Source organism: Melanerpes formicivorus, unplaced genomic scaffold, assembly GCF_026170545.1.
Source record: "Melanerpes formicivorus ecotype bairdi unplaced genomic scaffold, bMelFor1.0.p_v2 SCAF_5, whole genome shotgun sequence".
In the NCBI taxonomy this organism is placed as follows: Eukaryota; Metazoa; Chordata; class Aves; order Piciformes; family Picidae; genus Melanerpes; species Melanerpes formicivorus.
Window position 1 is genome coordinate 20,917,235 of NW_027142357.1, and position 27,386 is coordinate 20,944,620.

The following is a 27,386-nucleotide window of genomic DNA, read 5'->3' on the forward strand; positions in this document are numbered from 1 at the left end:
TTCTCAAGTCTAGAATAGGAAAAAGGTCCTTTACTCTTACTTAGCAGCACACAGTAAAATACATACATTCTTCCATAGCTCCTAAACAGCATGGCAAGGCTAATTCTGTTGAAAAGAGTTCCTGTAAGGAAGTGTCTCTGAAAAGGGATAAAAGAAGGAAGAGTCATAAATAGAGAATTTTCTAGCCTTTTCATGAAGGATCTCAGTAGACCTAACAGACACATCCATCCCCAGGAGAGACATAACGGGGGTGGGGGGGAAGAGATACAGAGTGCAGCTCAGACAGGAATTCCATGATACCTACATGTATGTACACTCTAAGACACAGAGCTAAACAGAAAGATAAACACAGATAGAGACAGGGCTGCCAAAAGCCTAGAGGTAGGTACCTGAAGGCATTTTACAATATATGGCATACTGCACCAGTTAGCCTTCTTATAACTGTAAGTTTTTTTTACTTCACACATGCCTACCAATAAAGTAATGGCCCCCTGTTTCAAGTGGAAATTGATAATTTCTTAGATCCTTTGATATATATCGTAAGAGAAGGCAATGCTGTAATGTCAGTGGAGCCATTGACTGCTGTAAGCATCATCAAATGCACAGCAAGCATCAATGCAAAAGCCTGTTAAATGAAATTCTTAGCCTGGCTTTTTGTCTTTCAGGATATGCAATCCTTGATGGAGATATTATTCTCTTTGTACTGTAATGCAGCACTAAAACATCTGCTTCCCACATGATTAATTTAACAAATAAGTCAACACACAGTGAGGCATACTCAGAAACAGGACACAGGGGAATGAAAAAACCAAAGTATAGAGACTCTAGTGTATCATGTTATTGCCTACAGACTTAAAGGGGAATTCAGAACAAGACAATCGCAGAAACAAGACAGTACTCATCAGGAACAGATCACTGACTACTTGTACTCTAACCAAAAAAATGCTCCAGTCTGAATTTCCCCCTGTCCAATTGCAGAGGTTTTTTAACTCAGAGGATGTCACCTGCTGAAAATTAAGAGCATATGTCTACTAAGAATGCTTCAGAATTGAAGATTTTGCCTTCTTCAAAACATTATGCATTATCTCTGATAAAGCTGTGAAATTTAATCTGCCCATGGATAGACATCGTATGGGAGAGCACTACAAACTATTTTCACCTACCGACATATCACTGGATCTTAAAAATCTGTTAAAACTTGTCACAGATCAGACTTTTTAATACTTTGACAACCTAGATATTTTCTGAGGTCTAAGTCACACTCTAGTAGATCAGACCAACTGCAATTTACTTGTATGAAATGTGCATGGGAACCCAAAGTTCAAGAGAGTGACAATATGATGTTTCAAAACCAAATAGGAATTCCACAAAACATGTAAAGCAAATCAGCATCCATCTATTATACTGTATTTCAGCTTCCTTATATAAAGACATCAGAAAATTAGAAAATAACATTATCTCTAAAAATCATAGAGTTAATTAGTAATAAAAGATTAACACATACATCCTTATATCTCAGACCAAACCACCTCTAGATTTACAGCCACCCTAATGAAAATAAGACATTCCAGATGGTAAGACAGAGAGATTTCCTTTACAGCAGATCAGTTAATTGAGTTAAGACTTAATCAGAAGTATTTTCTGAGATGCATCAAATCAAAAAAACTCTAAATGTGAAGACCAGATAAAGAGAACCAGCAGAAACAAGATACTGTTACTGTAACATTCATACACGGTATCTACACAAAATTGCATCTGAGCAGGCAGATGGTAAATAACTTTCATAAGTAGACTCCACGTTTGATTCCCTTGCTATTAATAGAAGATTAGGCTGTGGAAGCCAAGGTTATATCAGGCTAGACACATTCTGGATTTCTGAACCTACCATGAAGGCCTCTTAACTTCAATGTGTAAAGCATTACCTTTGTTAATTGTGCAATTGATTTGAACACACAAAGTTAAGTCAGTTTATCTAAAAAATGCTTCACTGAAGCAGTTCAAGCCAACAGGCAAACCTGTGTGTGTGTGTTTGCACAGTAATGCTTCACATAGATTTAAACTTCACTTACTCTGTCTTGCACAGGAAACAGTTTCTAGTTCACTTAATTGCACTGTCTTAACATCAATTATTTAGGTAAACAGAAGCAACCTTGGAGTGCAGGCACTGCATATACTATCATGTAGTCCTTCTGTATGTCCAGGACTGGAAAATCTGCTCAACTCAGGAGCATTGTTTCTGAGCAGATACTGTGGAATTCCTTATCTAGAATGATCAAAACTCCTGAAGGGACCTACCTCACACCCAAGACAATTTAATCTCAAACTTCCCTATTAAAAATAATAAGTAGGATAAGTATAACAAAGAAATTAAAATATTCTTACTCTCCCAAGGTTTACATCTGGTTAAACTGCAAATGTAACAACATTTTTTATTTCTTCTTTATTAAAATAAAAACCCACACCTTATAATAGGAAAAAAACCCCACCAATTGAGAAAGCTATAAACTCTGAGACAAAAGCAACATAGAACCTTTTAGTATTTACCTAAAGCAGATCAATTTGTCTGTGCTGTTAGAATCCTAACACTAGGAGGAGCCCTAAATCCATCCCACACTGAGCCCTGGAAGAAATGACAGAGGAAAACAAGAATAACCAGAAGTTGAACAAGACCTAATAAAGAATCACTTCAGGAGTAGCCCCTTTAAGCCACCAAACATCAGTGAAAACAAAAGAAAGAAGGATATTCTTCTATTGGAGGGAGTCTACGTCCATGAAAATAATACCACAAAAAACTAAAGAAATTATGAAGGCAGACAGAATAACAAACTAAAGGGGGAAAAACACAAGAAACAAAGAATGAAGACACCTGAAGGCCCAGAGCAGAACAGTTATAAGAGACGCAAAGAGGCAGAGCCAAGGTAGCAACCTTCAAGCAAGACAAAAAAGCAGAATCTGTGAAATTTTAAGCAGAAATGTAAAAAGAGAAGGAATTTTTGGATGCAGAGTAATGCAGCATTACATACCATAGATGTTAAAAACATTAAAAGAACCACACATGCTATATCACCAAGGTTAAGACAATCAAGATAGAAACTGTTCTAGAAAACTAGTCAGAAGAGAAACCTGACTGAAGCACCCCAAACTGTGTTCTGGAAAAATCCTTAGCTCTCTGGTGAATGAACGGAAAACAGGGACCTCCAAAAACACATCCAGTTGTGAAACTTCAAGTTTACTGCCTAGGTATCACCTCCACCCAACAGCTGGTTAACTGATCTTTCTTTTTACTGTTGAGTACAAAAGGAACAAAGGAGAGTATAACAAGGTAGCACATTACTTTTCCTCTTGTCTTGCCTCCAGAAGGCCTGCACACTTAGAGAATATGTGGAACGTCTGATTTCCACAAAACCCTGTCCTGATGTACTCATCCAAGAGCTACCCAATTCCTTGATTTTAAAGGGAGAATAGCAAAAACAGAAGGCAAAATGAACTACAGACTAGGAAAAGACATAAACATGGCTCCTTCTCAGTCTGCTCACTCTGGCATATTTGCTCGTATGTAGTCCAAAAGTATTTGGACACCCTTAACAGCTGGCTGTGCTAGGTCAAGGCAGCTAGCTGGGAGCTGACAGGCACTGGCTTCCACGCTTTCCGCGTTAACAACTTCCCTGAATCTAAGCACTCGGTGCAAGGGCAACGAGGTTTGCATAAAGCGTCCTAAAAGGAGGTACAAACACATCAACAAAGGGAGCCGCTTCGCCGGACCCCGGCGGCGGCTGGCGACCGGGAAGGCGGGGCTGACCCCCGTGTCTGACCGGCCCGGGTGCCCTTTCCACAGAGCCTTGACCGTCCTGCAGCCAAGGAGGGCAGGAGGCGATCCAGACGGAAGCAGGTGGACCACTTGCTCCCCTCCCCCGGCGCGCAAGGAGGCCCAGCGCAGACGCCGAGCTCCGGACACACCTCTGAACCCCGCGGGGTCCGCCCCCGCCGGCAGGTGCCCGCCCTCCCCGCCAAGGCCGCCCGCCGCTCACCCGGCCTCCCGCATGACGTTGCTGTCGCCGCAGTCGCAGGCGCCCCCCGCCTGGCTCCGGAACATGTTATAGTCGTGCCCGGCGTGCTCGCCTTGGTGGAAGCACTCGGCGCAAAGGCTCATGCAGGGCGAGATCCCGCACGTCCTGCACCGGTAGGCCACGAAGTTGGCCGTCCACACCAGGCCGCACAGCGTGGCCGGGTCGTAGGCCCGTACAGCTTGCACGAAGCTGTCCCACGGTTCCCCGCCCGACAGCAGGCAACGGCACCACTCCAGCGCCTCGGCCGCCGCCTCGCCGCCACCGCCCGGGCCTGCCGCCGGGGCCAACACCCGCTCTAGCAGCACCCGCAGCTCGCCCGCCGCCTCCACCGCGTCGCTCTCGCTGGCCAGCCCCGTCTTCAGTCGCGCCGCCGTCGCCCGCTTATCCCGGGCGCTGGCGCCGGCCCCCGCCATGATGGGAAACTGAGGAGCCGTTACGGCTGCGCCGGCCTCCCGGCTCTGGGGCTCCCCCCGTCGCCCTCTCTCCGCTCCCAGCGGCGCCTCCCTCTCGCGATAGCCACAGAACCGGCGCCCTCCCCACCACCCACCCGCTCCCTCCTCCTGACACTGCCTTTCTCCTCCCCTGACATTACCCCTCCTCTTCCTCTGCCCTGCCCGGCGGTCCGCGCCGCCCCGTGCCGCCCCGTCAGCGCGCAGGTGCGGGCCCCACACCGCATCTCTGCTAAATGCTGCTCGCCCCCCCACCCGCCTGAAACTTCTGTCAGGACTGGGCACAGCAGGCACGGGGCTGCTCGCAACCCGCCACCGCAGGCCCGACCGCCTTTCGTCTGGAGGAGCCTCCCAGGGACGCCGATCCCCAAAGACGGCAGCGGACTCTTACTTGCTACCGACCCCCTCCCCGAGTGAAGCGGCTGTCATGAGGACACCACGCAGCCGCCGCTGTGCCCGGGCCGCGGGGCTGCCGCCGGGTCGAGGCAGTGGCCAGCCTCAGGGCAGGGTTACAATTGAGGACGCGGACACGCCACAGCCACATGGCTGCGCTGTCGGTCCCAGGAGCAGCGTCGATGGAGATTGCAGAGCCACACGCGTCGGGTTACCGGGGTGCATCTGCACGCTCTCCCTAGGAGGGAATTGTGTTTTGTTGCAAGTTACCGTAACATACATATTGATATACAATTCTAAAGCTCGATAGATTTTCAACTGTATAATGGACAAACTTAAACCAACCTGTCTCTAAATGAGAATGACCTTTTATCTGACAGCAACAACACTCCAGGCAGACACCCCGGTGCTGGCTTTGCCGCCATATTTCCTATGGTTGTCCATTTTCTGGTGACTTGTGGTTCCTTAAGAGCAGGGACTACCGGGCACACAATGCAGCACCTCACCCTCCATTTACTTTTTTTCTAACCACCATCCCCATCGAAAAGGCTGAAGTTCGCTTGACTTCTCCTAACAGCACCCCACAGCTTGACCACTACGAACACATGGGAGGGACAAACGTGGAACACCGGCCCCTCACAAACACCTGACAGTGGTAACACGAAGGCTGTAATAAGCTGTATCGTGTTTACAATACATAACAGTCAAAACTAAGAGTTGCTAATTTATTAAAGGAAGAACCAAGTTCAGCTGCCTCTCGCTCCTGCTGGCTCTGCAGCGTAACGCCTGCCAGGCGGCAGAGGCGGAGCGCAAATCTCTGTCGCTGCGCAGTCGGCGCGGCGGAAGTGCGCAGCGACTCGGTTTGGCTCAGCCCGGCCCGCCTGGGCTGCAGTGAGTGAAGGCGGCGTGAGGGCGCAGGTGGTTCGAGTGCGGTGGAGGTTTGTGTGGGTCTGTCGGGCGAGCGGCCGGTCGGGTTGGTGAAGGTCCCTGCTTCTCTAAGGGCCGGACGCCTCTCTCGGCAGCGGGCTGAGCCTGGCAGTAGAAGAGGAGCCGAGGGCTGAAGCCCCGGCCAGAGGCGGGCGCGAGGCCTGGGGTGGAAGCCGGGTACTGGCGATGCGTGAGGAAAGGAGCTGCCGCCGTCCGTGAACGGCCTCGCGTTAGCCGATGCTGCCCTTATCTCCCGTTATCGGTACGCCGGCAGATGGGTCTCTGAAAACGGCTGTGTGAAAACACCTGGGAGATGCTGAGGCGTACAGTGAGCTTTAAAATATAAAATAATTTTAAAAGTTACATCTATTATTGTAACGGATTACGTATTGTTTTCCTTAGATAAAACTATAAACATGAAGAAATTAAAACTTAAAGAACTGGAAAGCTGTCTTCAACAAGTTGATACTTTTGAAACTCCAAAACTACTCCTTGAACAGTATCCAACAAGACCTCATATCGCAGGTAGAGGCTGCCAACAGCACTGGTATCTTTTCACTGGTTCTTCATAAGCCCTTTGTAAAAAAAAAAAAACACCCCAAAGTATATATTAACAGTAGTTGAGAAATTGTATAATTGTATCCAGCAGGAATGTAGTACTTCTTAATGTTCTGTTGACCTCTAATTGTTTATGTACAATCCAGAAGTCAAGTAAATTGATTTAAAAGATAACATTGCAAAACATCTTGATCTGTAAATGAGAAATCTGAAACAGACTTATTTCATGGCACAAAAAATGTGTGTATATATATGGACACTCACCCATACCTTAATTCTGTTTGTTTTTTTCCCCAATATTTTATGTCCTAATTTTTTCCCAAAACAAATTTAAAGGCATGCTTTTCCACAATCAGTACTCACTGCAACCTCTCTGCCAAAGATCAGTGTCCTGAAACTTGTCAAAATGTTTTTGACTTGTTTTCACATCCAATGAAAAAGAGAATTACAGGCAGTGAGAACATCAGCCTCAGTTTTCTGAAAGCAGAAGTAACTTTTCTTAATCCAGATGCATATTTGATATTATTAACCCATGTTGTTTTTCCACCCCCCCAGCATGTATGCTTTATACAATTCACAATACTTTTGATGATATTGAAAACAAAACAGTTGCAGATTTAGGATGTGGTTGTGGCATACTCAGCATTGGAAGTGCAATATTAGGAGCTGGGTAAGTATTTAATACCAACTTGTAGACTTTTCTGCAGTAGCAGAGCAGAAAATAAGATGAGAACATAGTAATGCTGAATTAAACCAATTTTGGGTATCTGGTGCATAATGAGGCTATTTAATTATGTTTAGACAGTCAATAACCATTCAAGTAGCAGAAGGGATCAACAGTTGCCTTGAATCTGGAAGTCACAGTGTTTCTTTTCTCCTGAAACATGAACAGAGGAAACCTTCACAAACTTTAAAAGTATATTGGGGAGAAGGGTAACAGAGCTACTTGCATTTTTATTGGCACTGAATTTATAATGTATGTTTGTACATTTCCTAGATAAAACACAGACACAATTGAAACCTTTACTATAGAATTTAAATACCATTTTATTTTGAAGGAGACTAATACATGGCACCTTTTTTATTTTTTTCTTAATAGATTGTGTGTGGGATTTGACATAGATGCAGATGCACTGGAAGTATTTAATAGCAATGTTGAAGACTTTGAACTCACAAACATCAACATGGTTCAGTGTGATGTGTGTTCTTTATCTGACAGCATGTCAAAGACTTTTGACACAGTTATTATGAACCCTCCCTTTGGTACCAAGCATAATAAAGGTTGGTAATTCTGGAAGTCCATTAGAAATTACTAGGAATAAAATAGCAATGGAAACATGTTTAGTGAAACATCTCCCTTCTGTACTGTAATTACCTACCAGTGTCCTATCAGTTAAAATTACTGAAATCCATTTCCTAAGTACAAATTAACAACTTCAGCATTGTAACTAACAATTGCTAGGTTTGAAATAAATGACACTAGCTCTTTTGTATCTTCTCTTTTGCTAAAAGCAATTGTGTAGCTTTTAGAAATACTTTCTGTACCTTAATGTGTTCAGTGCTGTTTCTCAGATAGCTGTTATTCTAAAAAACTGAAGCATGAAGCAGAATTTTAATTCTCTAGTCTAAGCTTACATTTAACAATTCTAATAATTCTGTTACTTTTAGGAATGGATATGATATTTCTGAAAACTGCATTGCGAATAGCAAAAACAGCTGTATATTCCCTTCACAAGACGTCAACACGACAGGCAAGTCTTTCCTTTTAGTAGGGTCAGTGAATTAGGCAATGGCATAACTAGCATTTAATCACAGAATTATTGAGGCTGGAAAAGACCTCTGATATCATGAAGTCCAGCTTATGGCCTAACACTGTGACATCAGCTAAACCATGCCCAATGCCATATCCAATCTTTTCTTAAAGACCTGCAGTGATGGCGACTCCACCACCTCCCTGGGCAGCCCATTCTAGTGCCTACTACTGATGTTGTCTATAGCTTCACTGATTTATTTATATCTCTATGGGGTATGAAACTTCTTTTAAGTAAATATTAATGGTGTCAAATAACTGATCTCACATACTTTAAGACAAGTATGCGATCTAATGTTGTGGCTTGAGAAAGATGTTTCTTATGCTTTTCTGTGTAGGTGTTTATAAGACAGTAGAGAATAAACTTTTACATTTACCTGGATCTACTTAATATTGTAGCACATTCAGAAAAAAGCAGATGAATGGGAAGTGAAGATGGAAGTCATAGCAGGTAAGACTAATATGTAGTTAAAAAACACCCCACATTCTGCAGGGGGGCTAATATCTGGAACACTACTAGCCAGTCTTCACATCCTGAGGTAAACCTGAGTGTGATTTAACACTGAAAGTAAAGCTTTTTTCTAAGCAGCCTTTTTTTTTTGTTATACCTTGCTAGTAGGCTAGAATACAAGCAGACAGTTGATAAAGCTCTGAGAAATACATATTCTGTGTAGAATTTGTATTTTTGTCTCAAGCAGGACTTGCCTACCTTCCTCCTTCAAAAGGAAGGTTGGTAAATAACAAAAACAAAGTGCAGGCCACTTCTCACAAAAAAGCATCCTCTCCTTACAGTCCTGTAAATAGTTTTCTGACAATTCTAGTATCTTCCATCTACCAGCTGATCAGTATTACCAGATGGATGTAGTATAGCCATACAGCTGGACACATGGAAGATGCAGAAGCACTTTAAACACAACTGCATGTCTGCCATCCACTTAACTGTCTGATGTGATCAGCTTAACTGTTCATAGTCCAGAGGTCAAAACAAGTATCTAGTCAAAGGGCAACAGTGGTAAGCAATGAAAGAAATAGAAGAGTATGAGTGTATTCTTTGTATTGTTCACAGAACTTAAATATGACCTACCAGCATCATACAAGTTCCATAAGAGGAAATCGGTAAGTATGATTTCGCTTAAGAAAATTAAGTTTGAGGGCCGTATGTAACTGGGTGAGGAATGCTCACAGCACTTAAGAGTTCATTACAATGGCATCAAGTTCCGTTGCTGTTACATTTTGTAGTTGAACTGAGAAAAGAATCATCATAATGCAAGTCAAAGCTATGCACAGATTAAAGGCAGAACTACAACTACATGTGAGAGATCAAGGGTAGTCTCCTTAACTGAGGTTTTAATTGTTATTTCCTTGCCCTTATCTGCATCTGGAACTTGGAGCATATTAAGTAGTAAAGGCCAGAGTAACAAGAATTTTACAGCTGTAGCATTATTTCAGTGTTTTGTGCTTTGTACTGCTAATAGCTAGAGCCTGGGAAATCCCTCACAGAACTATGTGAGAGGGAGGCAGGAGGAAGCTGTGCGCTTGATTTCACAAGGGAGGATGTGAAGATATAGTCAGGATGCTGGAATATGGAACTTAAGCCAACAGGCAAGTTCCTAGGTGCTGAATGCTGGCCAGAAAACATGTATCCTTGTTGCACAGAAGCAGCAGAGTGTCCTGGAGCAGACCAGTCAAAACTATCAAAATTGTTAAAATGTGTTGAGTAGCAAAGAATGGAAGTTTTATTTAGCTGTACCTGTTCTCTTGGTGACTTGAATGATGCAGGTCTGTCCTTCAGTTTTGCTGCTTCAGAGTCACAGCTTTATACTACATTAACAGCCAGGCTCAGCCGTAAGCAGTTTTAAGTTCTGAATTTATTGGGAGCTGCTATTTAACGTAACCATAAGATTACAAAGTCCAGAACCTTTTACATTTGAATGAGATGCCAGAGAAGTTGAGAGAATCTGACAGTATAAACCAAACTATAAATATAAAAAAGTTTTCCAAGGTGGCATGTTAAGAATAAGCATGCTTAAAAAAAAATTAAAACCAGCTGTAACTCAAAATGAAGCTTTCCTTTCATTGTAGGTTGACATTGAAGTGGATTTCATTAGATTTTCTGCCAAGAAACTCCTGAATTGAGGCATGTCTTTAAAACATATTGAAAATGGAACAATAAAACCACTTTTTAAATTTTAATATTACTGATCTCCATCTCCATTTTCTGTTTTCACTTGTTTTGGAGCAGGTTCTTCTTTTTCTGTTTCCTCTAGTGGTCTCTTCTTAGGACTTGCTGGTTCTGCAAGATTGAACATATGATCATTTATGGTAAAGAAAAGCATTTCAATATTACTTGACATATTCAGGGGGCAGAAATAGGTAACAAACACTCCCCCCAACTCCCCACCCACCAAAAAAACAACCAAAAACAACCAAAACCAAACAAAACCACAACCACACACCACAGAAACAAGGAGTCGTAGTTTATGCAAAGCTATTTCTAAGTCACAGTAGTAAGTAAATCCTTTAAAGTTTTTTGAGGTTCTAAAATACAAACTTCAAAGAGCTTCCTTCCCTACATAACTTTAACAGTGAGCACACAGGTAAGAAAAAGAACTGTAGTCTACCATGAGTAGTTGCACCAAGTTCTCTTTAAGCATGGACCATACCTAATGAACAGAACTATCTTCTCCAAGCTAAATACCAATAGGCAAAACTGTTAGTCCTCATATGCAAAAGGGAAAAAATAAACTGACCACCCAACAGACTGAATCTACAAGGTTGTGTAACGTTGCTGATAGCCACCATCTTTCAATGCAGAACACTTTGAACAGCACTGCAGTACAGCCTTAGCTATCTTGCAATTATTTTAACATGATTTTTTTTGACACTTCTGGAAGGAACCACATAGAAGATCCTTAAAATTACCAATACTGAGAGAGGACAAATACTACAATATAGAGCCAAATCTGAAACATTTACGAAACAGAGCTACTTTCTGGGAAAGTACCCATGTGCTAAAGAAGCTACATCCACTGCACAGAATGACATACCTGTTTTGGTATCATCTTCGCCACCTTCTTCATTCTCAAACTTTATTTTCTTGCCCTGAAACTGTACTTTCCCTTTCTGTGCACCTTGAGGTGTCTTTCCCCCTCTTCCTTTTCCTTTAATTTTGCGACCTGTGGGGATATGAGATGTCAGGAATTTTGCATCATTTGTCTTTGAACTGGCCAGTTAAAAGAATGCATGCATACTAAAGTATTTAGTACATATTTACTATTTAGTTACTTTAACACAATGCTACTTCTGATGCCTTAAAAATGCTTGAACCAATATAAGGATGACCTTTTGATTTCTGTTTCAGTAATTCTTGCTGATCTTCCAGTATTTTTTTCAGAGCTTCTTTCTCTGCATCTCCTTCTAGCACTTCCCATGTAACATCCTTGTTCCGAAGCTGTAAGTTTCCATTATGTGCTGCTTTGGCTTTTTCCAGAGCTTCTTTAGCAATATCCTTAAATAGGATAATTCCCTTAAAAAGAAACAGTGAGATTCAAATGCAGGTGCCACTCAAAAACATTCAGCTGGAATGATGAATAACACATCCTGTTAGGTATCTCAGTAAGTAAGTTCATTACTCTTGCATAATGAAAAAAAAAATCTGAAATGAAACCCTCAAACTGTCTTAACAAATATTCTCAGTCCTAGTTTTAAACTGAACCACTGGAGTATCTTGAACCTTTATCTGTTTGGGGTTGGTTGTTTTTTTTTTGAAGAATAATACAATTATCTAAACATTCTGCAATTCCACGAATCAAGAAGTTTCTCTCTTGATTATACTAGAGAAGAAGCATTTAATCATTCAGTTGCAAATACAGAGATCTTAGCTTTTTATCCAAGATTGTACTGACCTCCTTTGCGCCTCTGACAAAGTGTATCCATCTGATTTCTCCGTGATCAGAAAATACATCATGGAGATCTTCTCTGCATGTTTGATCATCCAGATTACCAGAAAACTTCAAAAGGCATCCTGTCTTTTCTTCCAGAGACTTCTAAATTAAATTTTAAAATACCACATTTTTGTTGAAGCATCAAAGTTTTTTTTCACTCAATCCTAATACTATTAAATCATGATAGTGTTCTTGGATGAGGTGTCTTTCCTCTTTATTTTAAACAATTTTCTTTCTTTACTTTGATACATTTATGTGAAACTTAGGACTCCTTTCCCCTAGAAGAGTTACAGTCTAAATTGTACAAGAGTTTTCTGAAGGCTGGTGTGTCACGTTGAAAATCTACACGATACTGGTTAAATCCTTACTGGATTCTTCAAATACCACAGAAGAACGATCATATCAATGGTGCATGTAGGATCACTTCTGAACAGGTAAACATGCCTAATAATTTAAACTCAAGATACTGTCCTTTAAACAAAATTCAATTTGTCATATATTTTATGTTAAGAAACTAAATCTTACTGTAAATCAGTTGGAAAAGCTAAAGTGACTTTCTAGAGAAAGTGCTGAGAGTGCTCTGTATTACAGAATTTCAAACAAAATATACTGAATTAGCTTTACAAAATGTAACTGCAGAAGCACGTTTGTTACATGTGGACTAAAAGTCCACACAGAAGCAAGTATTGTATAGTTTTCAGGTATAGAGATTTAAGAAACCCATACCATTTCGGCATCTGCTGCTTGTTTCTCTTTTTCTTCTTTTTCCCTGTGGAAAATTTAAATTAGTTCAAAGTTGATTCAAGTGCAGTCAGGTGAGCAAAAAGCCAGGCACTTCAGTTGATAATGACTTACTGTTTAGCTCTTGCTTTAGCTTCTACTTTGTTTTGTTTCCTTTCTTCATTCTTCTTTGTACAATACTCCTCCCTTCAACAGAATGAAAGTTACTACTACTTGAAGTGTTTAATTATATTTACTTTGTAATACAGTAGTAGATATGAAACAGTTGAGATGTTAGTCTCCAAAATGTACAAGGACCAATTAACAACAGTGTAGAAATGTCTTGGGTCAAGCTAGGTTCTCCTCTAAATCCACTCAACCATTATTAGTTCATGGATCAGGTAAGTGGACTTACTTGAAAAGTATTATCAGCTCCGTGTCTTTGTACTTTTGGTTTGGGATCTCTGTGAACTTCTTAGCAGATTCAACACTATCAAAAACCGCAAATATTGAGCCCTGTTTAATTATAAGAGACATTCAGTGTTAGAGTAAGTTAATGAAAGGCTGCCCAGGCAAGATCCATGCCCCAGGTCTAAGTATTCATCGTAAGACATACCTTAAATGTTCTCTGCAATGTTCTCCTCATTTGAATGTTTTCAACTGGACCTTTATCTTCAAGCCATTCCTTGATATCATCTAGAGTTGCATCTAGTGGAAAGCCTTTCTGCAAGATCGCAATAACCTTCAATTACATACAGCAAACTGACAGCCAAAAATTACAGCCTATCTAATTTGAGTTAATTGAAGCTTTACTCAGATGGTTTTCAAAGTCATGCAAAAGAACACAGAGCAAAGGAATATGTTTACTTACAATATATACAGATCTGTTTTTAATTGCAGCCTTATATTGATCATTTAACTCAGGAAGGGGTTTGTTTGGAGATCTTCTGATTTTAGTTTTATCTTCATTTATTTCCATTAGACCAGTCTTGGATTTTCTTAGTGCTTCTACAATAACGCTAAAATCTGTTGAAAGACGACTTAACCTATTGAGTAAGCAGACAAAAGTTATTAAAAATACACAGGCAAAGCTGAAGCCAAATGTTATGATAACAAGAATTGTACATGCAGACTAGGGACATATCTTCCAAAATAGAGGTTAAGTAGCTGAAAGTTGCCCTTCCATCCAGGTTAGTTGTATTTTGGTTTACCTGTTGAATTTGATCATTACTTCTAAAGGCACCCAGCCATCGTCTAGTTTGATCTGTTCCTTTAAGAACTTGTCTCTTGGTAGATTGTGATTGCCAAAATAGTACTGCAAAAGATGGAGAGGGAATGAGGAGAGATACATAGATCTTTCAATGTTTAGTCTTAGAAACTTGTTTTCATCTGACAACTTACAGCAGTGGGCTGAGACACCAGAATTCATTGATCTTAATAATGAGAAATCATGAAATTATTATTTCCTGCTTAACATGGTGCTTTTTGAAAAGTTACTTTTAACATGTAAGCTCTGAAAAAACCACAGTGCTTCATAAAATGGGACTAATGCAGCAGAGGTAGACTGCAGTTTTGTTTAGGAAAGACAGAAACCTTATTCTGTTAACATTAACCTCATCAAGCTCTTCAGAATCAAATTTGTCACCCAACAGTCAAGTGTTAGTCCTTATTTAAGGAATGTATAAGCAAGAATACTGTGTATGCCACACTGAGAAATCATACACCTAGACTAGAGTTTCTGTGTCTCATTCAAGGAAATACTGCAAGATACAAAAATTGGTTTTATTTTAATTTACCATGTTCTTATTTTGAACACATCCAGCATGGGAAGAGCAGAGTGTTACATAGTTGACAAATTTTTCCATTGAGTATAAGACAAGTTAATCAGATTCTTTTGCTTACTAGCAGTCATTTAATTAGGGTCAAATACTTGAAGCCATAGGGTAAATTCAAGCATTTCTACCAATATCATTGTGCTTTAAGAAGTCAATACCGTTCCCTTTAGTAGACTTCAAAAATCGTATCACAAGTCTAGCTTTGTCAGCTATCTTTACCTCAATCTCTGGATCTGTTTTGGTTGGTTGATTTTTTTTCCATAAACCAATGGCCACAGGTCCATATGCTAATGGGGGTATTTACATGCAGCTGTATTCTTGTCCTTCAGAAAACTGGGTTTGTTTTAGATGGCATTTTAATTGATGTGCTCAGTTTTCTGAGTTTTTTTTTCTCCATTTTCCAAAGTGAGAAACAGTTAATCTGAAGTAGGCATATAAGTTTAGTTGTATTTTGTATCAATAAGCTACAAAGTACTAAGTCATAATAGCAAGTTATGCAATGTGTCAATATTTCACCCGCACAGATTCTCAAATAAGAGGATTTTCTTCCCAGAAAATCTTAAGTGATAGAGTATTGAAATGTGTTGCCTTACTGGCCTAGGTTAAATGGTGATCTTACAGGCAACTCTACACAAGTAGAACTTCCCACATTTTTAAAGAAAGCTGAAGATTCAAGTCTAACTCCCTATGAAGTTAATTTCCCTTTAGACAAGTCCCTAGCAATTAACATCTCCAAAACTATATCTCATTCAAGATCCCAAATTTAAAATGGAACTTACCTCAATTTGCTGACAGATTTTGCTTTCCAAAATAGACATGTTTTCCCCATCTCCATTTTCAGCCATTTTTCACCAGCTGTGTTGAAAAGAATATACAGCAAAGGCGCTAAGTATTGAGCAGTGCTTTCTGCACCCTCATCTGAACAAGGTAAGTTTTTTAGCTGTAGGTTTATGTTTGTGAGCTGACTTTAAACATGAGTGCAACCCCAAGTAAGATACTTTGGTTGTTAAAGCAGCACTGGGGACACCACATTCAAGCCATGTTAAAAACCCTGGCACTTTACAGTGCTATTTTTTATTTACCTTTTTCTAGGCATAGATTTTCAGCTTGAACCTAACAGCAACAAACCTGAGAGCCAACATTTGTTCTTGAAGTCAAATCCAACTTCTCATCACTAGGCAAATATCAATAATAAAAGTTGTTTACTATTCCTGAATCAGTATAATTAGAAGCATTTCTGAAGTTTCTGCCTCCTAAGTAGTCTTTGAAAGTTTAAGGAACTTACTGGTGGAAGGAATTAAAATATTTGCATTTACTGACAACATCCTAAAAATGTTTAGTTCTCTCCTTTACAAACTTGTCTTCATTGCAGTTGCTCCTGATTACTGAATTGAGTATTTTTGATAAGGGGTAAAATCTTTTAACTTGAAAGTAACTTCTTCCCTTAGCTGGCATTAAGCATATCATCTCAGTACATTAGATACCACATGCACTGTGAGGTTGATAGGAAAGCAGCTACTGGACAGAAAGTTAACCAAGTCTATCTAACTGCTCTGAAGCTAGAGTGTGAAGAGTAATCCTTAAGGGAAAAATACAGCTTTTTGAAGATGGTAGAGATGAATTTGGGTTCAGTTCAAACTATGAGGCACAGACTTCTTTTTCTGTTTGTGCACTGTTACACTTATTAACTCCAGCTACATCAGTTGAAACAGTTTCATGGTCCTCAGTTACCCCAGGTCACAGATTGATGATTGTTCAGACTACTGGTGAAGACGGGTTTGCACTCGTCTCACATGGTATGTTGGCAGATCGAGGCATACACATTCTGCTACCTGCAGAACAGCAACACCTTTGAGAGCAGCAAGGTGACTGACACTATAGAAAAAAAGAAAAAAAAATTGCCTAAGCCTCTCTTGTCACAGGAAATTACGTTAATCAGAACACCTGCCTGGCAGCCTCATGTTATTTTAGTCATTTAATTTACTAATCATTGTTCAACCTACTGCAGTCTGTAGTATTCTCATTTTTTCTTCTTCCTGATCTCAAGACTATGTGGTATCCATTCTTCTCAATCTAAGCAATTACAGCCTTAAAATTTGCATCCTGGTCTCCACTACTGGACTTCCACTTGTACTCTAAAGGATGACTTCAGTGAGTGTTAGATGACAGCTATGCTCAGAGTGTGATCCACTTGTCTATAAACAACTTCACAAATATGCAGGCCACAGTACACAAACGGACAGCTTCCAGTTACTTCAGAGATGTCTCACACTAGCCACCCAGCTGAAAGAGACTCAGTTTACCACCACACTGCAGGGGAGTGCTAATATAGTGCTGGCACCTGAATGTTGTCCCTAACACCTGACTTGTGAAAGAAACCAGTGTTCTGTTTTACATAGTATCTGATTTGGTGTAATTTGTAGTAGTCTCAGCTTCTTCCATTGGATCAGCTAATTGATCACACTGCTTGTATGCTACAGAAAACCTCATACAACAGAAAATGAACCTTCACTGAAGAAAGGTAAGAACAGTTCCATTAGATAAATTCATCACTGACTTGATTCAGCTGGTAGAAAACAGTAGTGATGGAGCTGTTAGGGCAGAGAGCACAAGAGGAGAAAACCAAAACAAAACAGAAAAACCTTTCTGTGGCAGTAACCAGTACTGGGTTAGGTTTGACATCAAACTATTCCTCAGGAGCAAAAAAAAAAAAAAAAGGACTGAATAGCAACCTTTTAATCACCTATGTGAATCTGTGTTCTTGAACCATAACTGGGTGATGTAACTCACACTACAGTCTCTTCTCCAGGTATGGCAGGGTTTTGGTTTTGTGTTTTTTTTCCAAACTGAGCAACATGTGTAAGTGCTTTTTTTTTTAAAAGCACCCCATTCTTTTATGGGTGCTTTCCCAGTACAGCTCAATTATTGTTTAGGAAGACATACTAATTTCCTAAGAGAAGATTCTGCTCTCTTGCATATTCTGAGGGGGAAAAAATTTAACTTGGCTTTTAGTCATTGATCCTATTAAGAAAAAAATGCATTAACAATGGTACAGAACTCAAGAACTGAGACAATCTGCTGGTGCCCACTGAAATACAGATTGAGCTGGATAGAGGAATTGTCCCTCACCACCTTCCAGTTGGTCAGCTGGCCCCAAGTACACTGCTAGGAAGAGATGAAAAAACAATGCAAGACCTAGGACCAGATTAAGTCTTACACCTGGAAAAGTTTTTAAAAAAAAAAAAAACACACCAAACACACCACCTCACTGAGCTGCAAATAACAATCTGAAAGGAAAACTGTGACACACTCAAGCTTGCCACACATGGAATTCAGTTCAAACACTGATCAAGTCCTTAACCTATTTAGAATAAAAGCAGCAGCCTTCTAATTTAAGGGAAATCCTAGTCTTGCTGCACATGCTCACTTCAGACTCTTTAGCTTAGTCATGTTGTACAAACTGGTCTTCTGGATTCAACTTCCAGATCAATAGTTTTCAGTCGTACAGCAATGAAGACTGGTAAAAGCTTAACTCAACTGAAAAGCAATCACAGTCTGAACAGCATGCAAAATCCTACATAAGATTTTAATACAAGTGGTTTTTTTAGTAATCACACTGAAGTCAGGGTGCCTTCTGTGTGACAGTAGTATCGGTATCACTCAAAACAAAAAACATGTTAACATAATGCAAGCTAGTATCAGACTTCAATTACAAATTAAGCCCTTTAGCTAGAACAATTTGATCCCACTCCTTATTAGCTAGATAATCCCAAATGAACTTTCAAAATGGGTTTTATCATTTAGTTTCAAGGTCTGGATAAAGCTTAGTGAAAAGATTAACTGTTTTATTCTATTGCTGTAACAGCATGAAAGCCTAAAGAAAGTTTCCCCAATAAAATAACATGAAACTGTCATTCATGCAATGTGATCAAGAACCCATGTGTAAGAGATCTGGACATGACCGGATTCCGTATTAAAATACATCTTTTTATTTAAGTCGAGGATTCACTGCCACCATTCATTATAGTAGATGTTTGATTTTGAGTAGAATCAGTGCAATAAAAGAAATAATTTCTTACAGTAAGTATTTAAATGATAAACAAAGTTGGCTCCCGAACCTTACGCGTCTCTGCCAGGAGATCAGGAGTTTGTCCCATGCCACTTTTATACTACTACAGTCACAACACAGCCCTTTTCAGGCACCCTCAACCCCCATGTCCAAGATTTCCACCCTGCAGACCTCAGCCCGCCCGCGCTCCCGTGGGGGCCGGGTTCCGAATCTCACGGGCATAGGCAGCCCTGGGCCGTTCACCTGCAGCGAGGGAGGCCTGGCGGTAGCCGCGCTAGTACCGCGTGTGCTGGAGCGGAGCCGCCAGCGTGCCTGGATCCACAGCGATACACACAGCGGTGAAACGCACGCATCCCAGCACGCATGAGAAGCTTCCGGCGAACAACCACTCAAATCCCGCTGGGCGCGGCTGGGCCCCACGCCGCGCTCCTGCCTGAACCGGGGTAAGAGAACGAGCACATGCTACCTCTCTCCAGCCACTCCTCCTCCTCCTCCTCTCGGCCCGAGCTCCGCTCGCTCCGCCAGGCCCCACGAGCCGCTCCTTAGCCCACCTTGCCACAGCCCAGCTCATCAGTTCCCCGAGGAGATGACCTTACAGAGCACAGCGCACCCGAGCACCCGCACCCCTCCCCAAGAGCAAGCAACCGGCCAAGCACAAACCTGCTGCAGCCCCGCGAACAAGCCTACACGCGGCCCCGGCTCCGCCGCTTTAAAGGCCGCAGTCGGCGCCGCGCGGCCCAGCAGCCCCTGCGACCGCCCGCCCCTCAAGTAGGAGTCGCTTCCGGGGCGGGGCGTTATTAGCCCTCAAGCGATGGGGCAGGGGGCTGCGATGCTTATGTGTACTAGGGTACCCCTGCATTGTTGTGGGTAGCTCTGGATCCCAGCCCTACCTGAGAGGCCCCTGCTCCGCCCCAAGTAGCTTGTCCCGCGGTGTCTGCGGATAGAAGAGCCGCTGCTCCCGCAGTGATTTGAGAAACAGAGCACGGGAAGTAGGGAAACACGTTCCCGTTTGTTCCTCACATCAGGGAAGGCTCAGGAAGCAGTAGGAGGGACTGGCGAGGCCATAGCGCATGCCCCGGGCATCGGTCCGAGCGTGCAGGGATGTGGTCGCGTGCCTTTGCAGTTAACGTAAGAAGTAACCGAAAAGCTCCTGTTTGCACACTGATAACTATACTTATATTTATTTACTATTTCAGACATTCACTTAAGTACCATAGATGTGTTATGGACATATATAGCGCTACAAACATGGGGATCATACAAGAAAAACGTTTAATAAATAGGACTGAATTAATTCATTCGACTTCCCATATAGTTAATTTTCTTGTTCACAAATTAAACAAAAATGTGTAGCATAATACAGGCCCGATAGCACAATAATTCAGTGTTCACGTTTAACCACTGTTACACCACACAAGTGCCCACAAGATGCTCTGCACTGAGATTTCTACCTGTCACAGGACCCACACGTTACAGAACAAGTGAGAGTTCTGCTTTCTCTCACTAAATTCATGTTCCTGCCTGTACTCAAGACTTGATTGCTACATGCTTTCTTGGGATGTGCTACAGATCTGAGCTAATTTAAAAGGGGATGGTAGGTTACTGTAAAAAATAGCACCAGTTAAAATTTAACCACAAGTCTGAACTTCCATGCTCTGTTTATTCTAATGCATTCAAAAGTCTCTGACAGATTACAACTTACTTACCTGAAGCCCTAAGCAGTGACCCCACTGACTTCTGTTTACACCAGATGAGCACATAGCTCCACTGGCAAGTAAGAACTGGAGTGGGGTTTTTTGACTTCGCAGTCAGCTGAGGCTGATCATAGCTGCCCAGCCCAAGCATTTCGAACAGCACCAGAGTTCAACTCCCCATACTTCTTTACAATTTAGAGTATTTAAACAAATTACACTAAATCCTTAAATAGCTTCCACTGGGATAGGTAATGAAGCAAAATACTGAATCCACACACACATGAGCTTCTGACATAGTAGTCTGACACAAAAAGATATTGAAACAAAAATTATATATATACACCACAGAACATCACATCAAAGCTCAGAGTTGAGTGCAGCCTAATGCAGTCAAATGCAAGTGAGAAATAGCACAAAAATGAGAAAGCACAGAAAACACAGAAATGTGTTGAAAATGCTTATGATCAAGAGAAATAAATACTATAAACTCAGGGCTTACCTGCTTGGAAAGCTCTTTTCATCATATCTGATAAGTCAAATAAACCTAGAACTTCATTTTCTGAGGCAGTGCTGGTGTATGAAGTTCCCACCACACCCTACAGCACCCCTGTGTTGTCTCTACCTTTTATGCCAGTGCCTAACAGCTGTTCCTGCAAATATTTTATAAGCAGGACCGAGGAACCGATGTGGTCTGGAAGAGCCTCTCTGCTCCCCAAGGCATTTATTTCTCCTCTGCAAGGAGGATTGAACAATAACAAAGAATATGGTTCACCCAGCTTGGAAGTGTTGCCAAGGTTTAGTCAGTCTACACTCTTCACCAAAACCTCTTCAGTAAAGAATAAAACATGGGCCATTGTCATGGGTGACTAATATCTGAAGGGAGCAGAAAGCCCAATATGCAGACCAGACCCATTTCTTAGGGAAGTCTGCTCCTTCCCTGGAGTCTATATTAACAATATAAGGAGAAAGTTTTCTTCCCTAGTACAGCCCTCAGGTTACTATCCACTGCTGATCTTTCTGGTAGGCAGTGCTGAAGTATCTTGAGTTGTAGGGAGTGATGAGACAATAAACAGAAAGAGCCAGCAGATCAATGCCTGGCTGTGAGCCTGGTGTGTTGATTTACAGGATGCTAGGCGTGCTGGCAACAAATGAGGTACACCTCTTACAAGGAGGATAAGGGTTCTAGCACAGGTACTTGCAGGGCTCATTGAAAGAGCTTTAAACTAGATGTGAAGGGTGAAAGGCACAAAATCGGGCTTGCTGGAAATAAGTCCAAGACCAGCACACCAGTGTTTGAAGAACAGTGTGCTAGAAAGGTCTTTCAGTCCAACATGTCAAGTGGAGGTAGAGAATGGAGATCCATATGCAGCAAAGAGTCAAGGGTTATTGGTGGGGTAGCTCCATAGGAGCACCTGAAAATAGTCAAGTAGGAATTATGACTTCTCCTTGCAAAAAGGTAGCAGAACTATTAGCTCAACTGTATTCACACTAATGCATACTGTATGGGAAACAAACAGGAGGAGCTGGAAGCTGTTGTGCATCAGGAAAGCTATGATATAGTGGCTATCACAGAAACATGGTGAGAGGTCTCACACAACTGGAGTGCCACAATCAACAGGTAAAAATTCTTCAGAAAGCAGGAGAGATAGTGGGGTGGCCCTGTATGTCAGGGAGTGTTTTGATTGTCTCAAGCTTAATGACGGTGATGAAAGGGTCAAGTGTTTAAGGGTAAGAATCAGGGGGAAGGCCAGCAAAGCAGGTATCATGGTGGGAATCTGTTACAGACCGCCCAACCAGGATAAAAAGATAGATAAAATATCCTTTAAGAATCTGGGAGAAATTTTATTATTGTTGGCCCTTTTTCTCATGGGGGGACTTCAATGTCCCTTATGTCTGCTGGAAATACAGTACAGCAGAGCAGGAGCAGTCCTGGAGGTTCCTAGAGTGTGTGGAGGATAACTTTCTGACACAGCTTGTGACAGAGCGAACTAGGGAAGACATGCTGCTGGACCTGCTGTCTGCAAACAGAGAAGGACTTGTGGGTGGTATAACACTTGGAGTATCAAAGATTTCATTTTAAGCCCAGTAGTCCATAGAAATGCAGAGTATTTTGTTTGGCCATACTCAGCACTACCATCATAGTTCTGCCTCAGGGTTAGTGAAAACAGATCTGTTTCATGACAGACAATGACTGGACTGATAAAATAGGGAAAAATACACCACATTTGTATTTCTGAATTGTTTGAAATGAAGACAAACTATACCTAGTTCTTATGATGTGTGTGAAGAGACTGTATTACACATCTCATTCATGAGGTAATCAGTATCATTATGAATACTGAATGGGCTGTCTTCTGTAACAGCAATATGAAAATTAGATGTTTACACATTATACACACAGACACAGCCATGTGACCGCATAGCACTGGGAAGATTGCCTACTGCTTCCCATTTGTTCAGCTCAGGGTTGTATTTCTCAATACTCTGCAGATATGTCCCTTTTGAATAGGAATATCCTCCTGTCACATAGATGCATCCATTCATAACCACCGCACCACACTCCATCCTTCTTTCCATCATATGAGCCATCTGCTTCCACTCATTTTGCTCTGGGTCATAGCAGTCTGTGATCGTGGTCTGTCCACCCACAAAATAGATCTTGTTTTGTAATGTAATTGAACACAATCCATATTCTTCGGGAAGAAAGGAATACAGTTCAAGTCAGCATGATAATGTTAACTTAAACTGCAACTACATAACAAATATTGGGCATCACTGAGGGCAACTGAGGTTCTTCAAGGAGCTTAGGAGACACCTCAGGACTTTCTGCTACACATGGTGAAAGCAAGCTCAAATCATTACAGAAGATAAGAGATATGAGCACCAGTACTTAGTGAGAATGGCTTTAAAAATTTGCTGTTACCAAATGTAAACATAGATAAAACCCTTTTAACATTAATACAAATTATTTTTGCCAAATACCTATAAATAGATAGATTTTGTAGAAGTTAGTTTACCATTATGTAATAGAATAGAATGTCACAGAATGTCAGTTTAATGTTTAGATAGTGACTTCTATAGAATAGATGCTTGAAGACAGTTATCCCTTCCTCTCTCAGACTGGAAATGGGAGAATATCCCTCTTTGGCCCTTGATGCCCTAAAGGCATTGCTCCTTTTATTAGGAACACACCAGAAACTCTTCAGCAGGCACAAAGACTCGTAGATACAAGTAATCAAATCAAGCTCTACGAGCATTACAGAAAACATTATTTACCTGGATGAGGACTTGTGGTGACTATGCTCCATGTATTGCTACCTGAATGGTATCTCTGGATTTTATCGTAGGTGCAGCTTCCCCTGTATCCATAGTGACCTCCAGTTACATAGATGATTTCATGCAGGACACAGGCAGTGGCATTTCCAACACCTGTACACAATGTGAAAGTCACAACACACCTTCAGACTACAAACAATAACCATGTTCAATTCCACCCATAATCCCATTTCAAATTACTTGTTAATTAATATTTTAGAGGAAATTGTGTTTATTTTTAATATCTTTAAAACAGCACCTTATCAGTGTCAGTCAAGAGCAATGAAATAAAGCTGCAGTAACAGCAAAACTGCATATAATACAGCCACACAACATTTCACTGAACTTTTACGCCGTAATTAAGGACATATTGTCACACTGGTTTTGGAAGAGAGAATTACTTTCAATACTTTACTGAGTTTAGGAGATTTTAAAAAGTCACTCGTAAGGAAAGGACAGACAATGGAAGCTGAGATTTCCAGTGTCTTGGGGTATCTTTTCTGATACTTTTAGTCTTTCTCATGGTATTACTAACTATGCTATTGTATAAACAAGGACACAAACAGAATGGAGCCATGTTAGCTCTGTGTCTAGAAGAACAAAACAAAATTAGAGATCTGGCAAGATAAAAGGGGCCAAAATTAGGAAATTAATGTGGGTTTTTTAGGCATCTAAAAAGCTTAACAGAAAAAGGCATGAAACAATAGCACAGAATGTGTAACTGCTCACAGTTTTAGCACAGCATTTCTCTTCTTAAGGAAATAAAAAGTGAATAATAGCAATGTTTGTGGAAAACATACAAGCAATGAATAAAGCTGTAGGAGCATAAGTGTTTTTTTCATGTTAATAGGTACCTCTAAAATTGATGTTGCATCAACTTTCAGTATAATTCTGTAATTAATTGTAAATAATTGCATTAATTTATTAAAATGCATGATACAAAGTCTTAACTATTTACAAATTTTAGAACAAAATAATACCCTTTAGTTAGGCTGTGACCCAAAATCAAACATTTTTAATAGATCGTTATTTTGCCTGCTGGAAACAGGTAATACCGATTTTCATTACCCTCAACCTAAAGATTAAACTAAAGATCCTGAAATTTCCTGAAATAGAGGAAACTGCATGCAATACATTTTTAAATGAAAATTACATCTTTATAAATGATTGCACAGAAAAACCTTAGTAATCTGGTCTTATACTAATATAATACAATCTCTTTATTGAAGCTTGATATTTGACCATCTACTGAATAGACTCTAATCCAAAGTAGTGTTCTGATTTCTTTCTAATTTGAATAGAAATTTTACTCCTGAAAGAAAGCAAAATTCAACTAAGATTGCTTTTTCACCCTGTGGCACAGCCTGGCATAGTATTCATATGTTTGAAGTTGTTTGGCTAGCAAAGATCTGTACCAAAGCTCACCATTAACAGGAGATTCCTGTGGACTTAGCAGAACTTGGATCAACCCTAAATGTGTTGATGGCACTTAACAGTAGCAAATACAAAAGGATCAACGTTTGAGGCAGATGCAACACAAAAGCTTACCTACCTTTGATCATGTTTGCAATAGGAAGCCATTTCTTTTTTAAAGGATCATAGAATTCAGCTTCTTGAACTGGAGCTCCCTTTCGGTAACCACCCAAAACATAGATGCAGCCACTCAAGGAAACTGCGCAGTGGTAATACCTTGCATCAAGCATAGGACAGCCTTCTGTCCACTCATCCTTCTCACTGTTATATATCCACACAGTGTCAAGGGCTTCAATACTCTCTGTTCTATAACCTCCTGTCACATATATGTCTGGTCCCAGGCTAGTGACCCCATAGCTCTCCCTGGTGTGATCAGGCATGTCTGTTCCCTGGACCCATGCATTGGTTAAAGGATCCCAAACATGCACTTCTGATAACGGATGCCAGTAATATCCGCCAATCACATACATAGCTGCCGTGGGTCTCCTGGAAAGGCCTTTGGGACACAGATTCAAGGCATTGTATATGAGTGATCTTATCTTACTATCATTAAGGCGGCTTTTTTTTTGTATGCTTAAAGCTGACCTCAAATACATGTTATCTAAGTCTACTTTGATGCAGCTCAACAGTTCACAGGTATCTTCAATTCTTCCTTCCACATCATGTGCAACCCATTTAATTATAGCTTCAATAGCTGCCTCTTCTTTCCAAACATTGAGATTCTCTCTGGAGAGAAGGAAAGAGAGCTTCTTCTTGCCAATGTCCAAAAACTCTTCCTGCTTACATACTTCTTCAAACTGTGATAACAATAATCTTCTGGACTCTTTTTCTAGCTCTGAGCAGTCGTGATATTCAGCAAAGGAGTGCATCCCTATGCAGTTGTCAGTATCTAAATGCCTCACTAGAAACTGCTCACAGGCTTTCTTTACTGACACGAACTGAAGGAGGTCTGCAGCCTGGAGGAGGCTTTGGACATTCCTCTTTGTTATCTGGATCTGTGACGTGTATGCATAATTCACGAGGGCTTCCAGTACGGCATGGCTGAGCCCGGGAAGTCTGATCTGATTTTTAGATTTCTCTTTCATGTCGGCTGTGAACATGGCTTTGAAATAACTGCTGCAAGCAGCCAAAGCGGCTCGGTGGCAGTGGAAGATGACCCCCGAAGCGCACTGCAGGGTGATGTCGGTGAAGAGCCCTTCCAGGTAAAACGTCCGGAACGCCTCCAAGAAACCGGCGGGGTAAGAGGAGTCCTCGTAGAAGTACGCGTAGTCCTCCTGCCCAGCCACGGCCATAGCCGTGACCCGCGCACACCTCGGACAGCCGGACGCGCCGAGCCGCCCCACAGCGCCGGTCTCCGCGCCGCTTTGTCCACGCCCCGCCCGCGGTCTCGGGAGGCGCTCCGCTCTGGCCCCGACGCGCTCCGGCCCGCCCCGCCTCCCGGCGCGGTACTTACGCCTGGGCGGACCGCGGCGAGGGGCGCTCTCCGGCCCGTGGCGGCCCCGTCACCATCTTTGGAAGAACTGCTGCCTGCGGAGGTGGCAGGGCCAGAGCTGCAGCTCCTATTTCGGTGTCCGGACACCCGGCCCGGCCCCCTCCCCCGCGGGCCCCTGCGCGAGGTCAGCGGATTCTGGCGCTGAGCCCGGGCCCCGCCGCCCGGCTGGCCCCGGGGAAACCTCGTCCTGAACCGCTGCTGCCGCCCTGGGCTTCCCCCTACCAGGGGGCAGGGCATTAAAGGCTGGCTGCGATGATGACATAGGCTCAGCTGTACCAGGGACAGAAGCAAATGCCTGGGGAGCGTCACCAACCCGGTGGTACTCAGCCATATAACAAAGCAAGGGGCTCGTGGCTCCCACTAACAGCGACCTGAAGGCGCCTCCTGATGAGACGCCCTGCCCTCCCGGGCACCCCGCTGGGCAGTGCTGAAAATCCCCTCTACGGAAGGGCAGGATTCGACAGGGGCCGGCTACAGCACTCCTCAAACACCTCAGGCTGGCAGGGTGCAAAGGACAGTCACAAAGTATGCTGACAAACAGACTCCAACTAGTAGCAAGTTATTCAGGCAGAAGGCTACATCGCCACTTGTGAAAGTGTGGTTCACAATCAGTAAGTATTTTTCTTTGCTGGCAAAACAT

At 41.9% G+C, this 27,386-nt stretch overlaps 4 protein-coding genes across 13 annotated transcripts in view; 1 reads left to right on the top strand and 3 right to left on the bottom strand.

The window, feature by feature from the left end:
- UBR3 (ubiquitin protein ligase E3 component n-recognin 3) overlaps positions 1 to 4,617 on the bottom strand; it is a 103,106-nt gene extending 98,489 nt beyond the window's left edge. For all 5 annotated transcript variants that reach the window (XM_068138634.1, XM_068138633.1, XM_068138636.1 and 2 more), the window contains exon 1: positions 4,029 to 4,617. In XM_068138634.1, coding sequence (XP_067994735.1) covers positions 4,029 to 4,480 — 452 coding nt within the window. In that variant the 5' untranslated portion in view covers positions 4,481 to 4,617. The remainder of the gene's footprint in view (positions 1 to 4,028) is intronic.
- Positions 4,618 to 5,734: 1,117 nt separating this feature from the next.
- Positions 5,735 to 10,397, top strand: METTL5 (methyltransferase 5, N6-adenosine). 4 transcript variants are annotated; one of them, XM_068138652.1, is made up of 8 exons: positions 5,735 to 5,827; positions 6,239 to 6,361; positions 6,950 to 7,064; positions 7,494 to 7,675; positions 8,063 to 8,145; positions 8,604 to 8,655; positions 9,271 to 9,320; positions 10,287 to 10,397. In XM_068138652.1, the coding sequence occupies exons 2-8, from the start codon at positions 6,253 to 6,255 to the stop codon at positions 10,338 to 10,340; spliced, it is 645 nt and encodes a 214-aa protein (XP_067994753.1). In that variant the 5' UTR covers positions 5,735 to 5,827; positions 6,239 to 6,252; the 3' UTR covers positions 10,341 to 10,397. The 4 variants fall into 4 exon arrangements, with proteins under 4 accessions (XP_067994753.1, XP_067994752.1, XP_067994750.1 ...); XM_068138651.1 differs by having other exon boundaries at positions 5,742 to 5,847; XM_068138649.1 differs by lacking the exon at positions 5,735 to 5,827 and adding an exon at positions 5,854 to 6,098.
- Positions 10,055 to 23,831, bottom strand: SSB (small RNA binding exonuclease protection factor La). Of its 3 annotated transcripts, none has more exons than XM_068138644.1 (12): positions 23,743 to 23,831; positions 15,483 to 15,558; positions 14,080 to 14,183; positions 13,740 to 13,914; positions 13,485 to 13,592; positions 13,284 to 13,384; positions 13,004 to 13,075; positions 12,875 to 12,917; positions 12,110 to 12,250; positions 11,547 to 11,730; positions 11,252 to 11,380; positions 10,055 to 10,497 (listed from the first exon to the last, which is right to left on the bottom strand). In XM_068138644.1, the coding sequence occupies exons 2-12, from the start codon at positions 15,546 to 15,548 to the stop codon at positions 10,400 to 10,402; spliced, it is 1,221 nt and encodes a 406-aa protein (XP_067994745.1). In that variant the 5' UTR covers positions 15,549 to 15,558; positions 23,743 to 23,831; the 3' UTR covers positions 10,055 to 10,399. The 3 variants fall into 3 exon arrangements, with proteins under 3 accessions (XP_067994745.1, XP_067994746.1, XP_067994744.1); XM_068138645.1 differs by lacking the exon at positions 23,743 to 23,831 and adding an exon at positions 19,663 to 19,752; XM_068138643.1 differs by lacking the exon at positions 23,743 to 23,831 and adding an exon at positions 19,433 to 19,535.
- KLHL23 (kelch like family member 23) lies at positions 19,818 to 26,673 on the bottom strand. The gene is made up of 3 exons (XM_068138642.1): positions 25,334 to 26,673; positions 23,743 to 23,895; positions 19,818 to 23,159 (listed from the first exon to the last, which is right to left on the bottom strand). The coding sequence occupies exons 1-3, from the start codon at positions 26,544 to 26,546 to the stop codon at positions 22,849 to 22,851; spliced, it is 1,677 nt and encodes a 558-aa protein (XP_067994743.1). The 5' UTR covers positions 26,547 to 26,673; the 3' UTR covers positions 19,818 to 22,848.
- Positions 26,674 to 27,386: the final 713 nt, after the last annotated feature.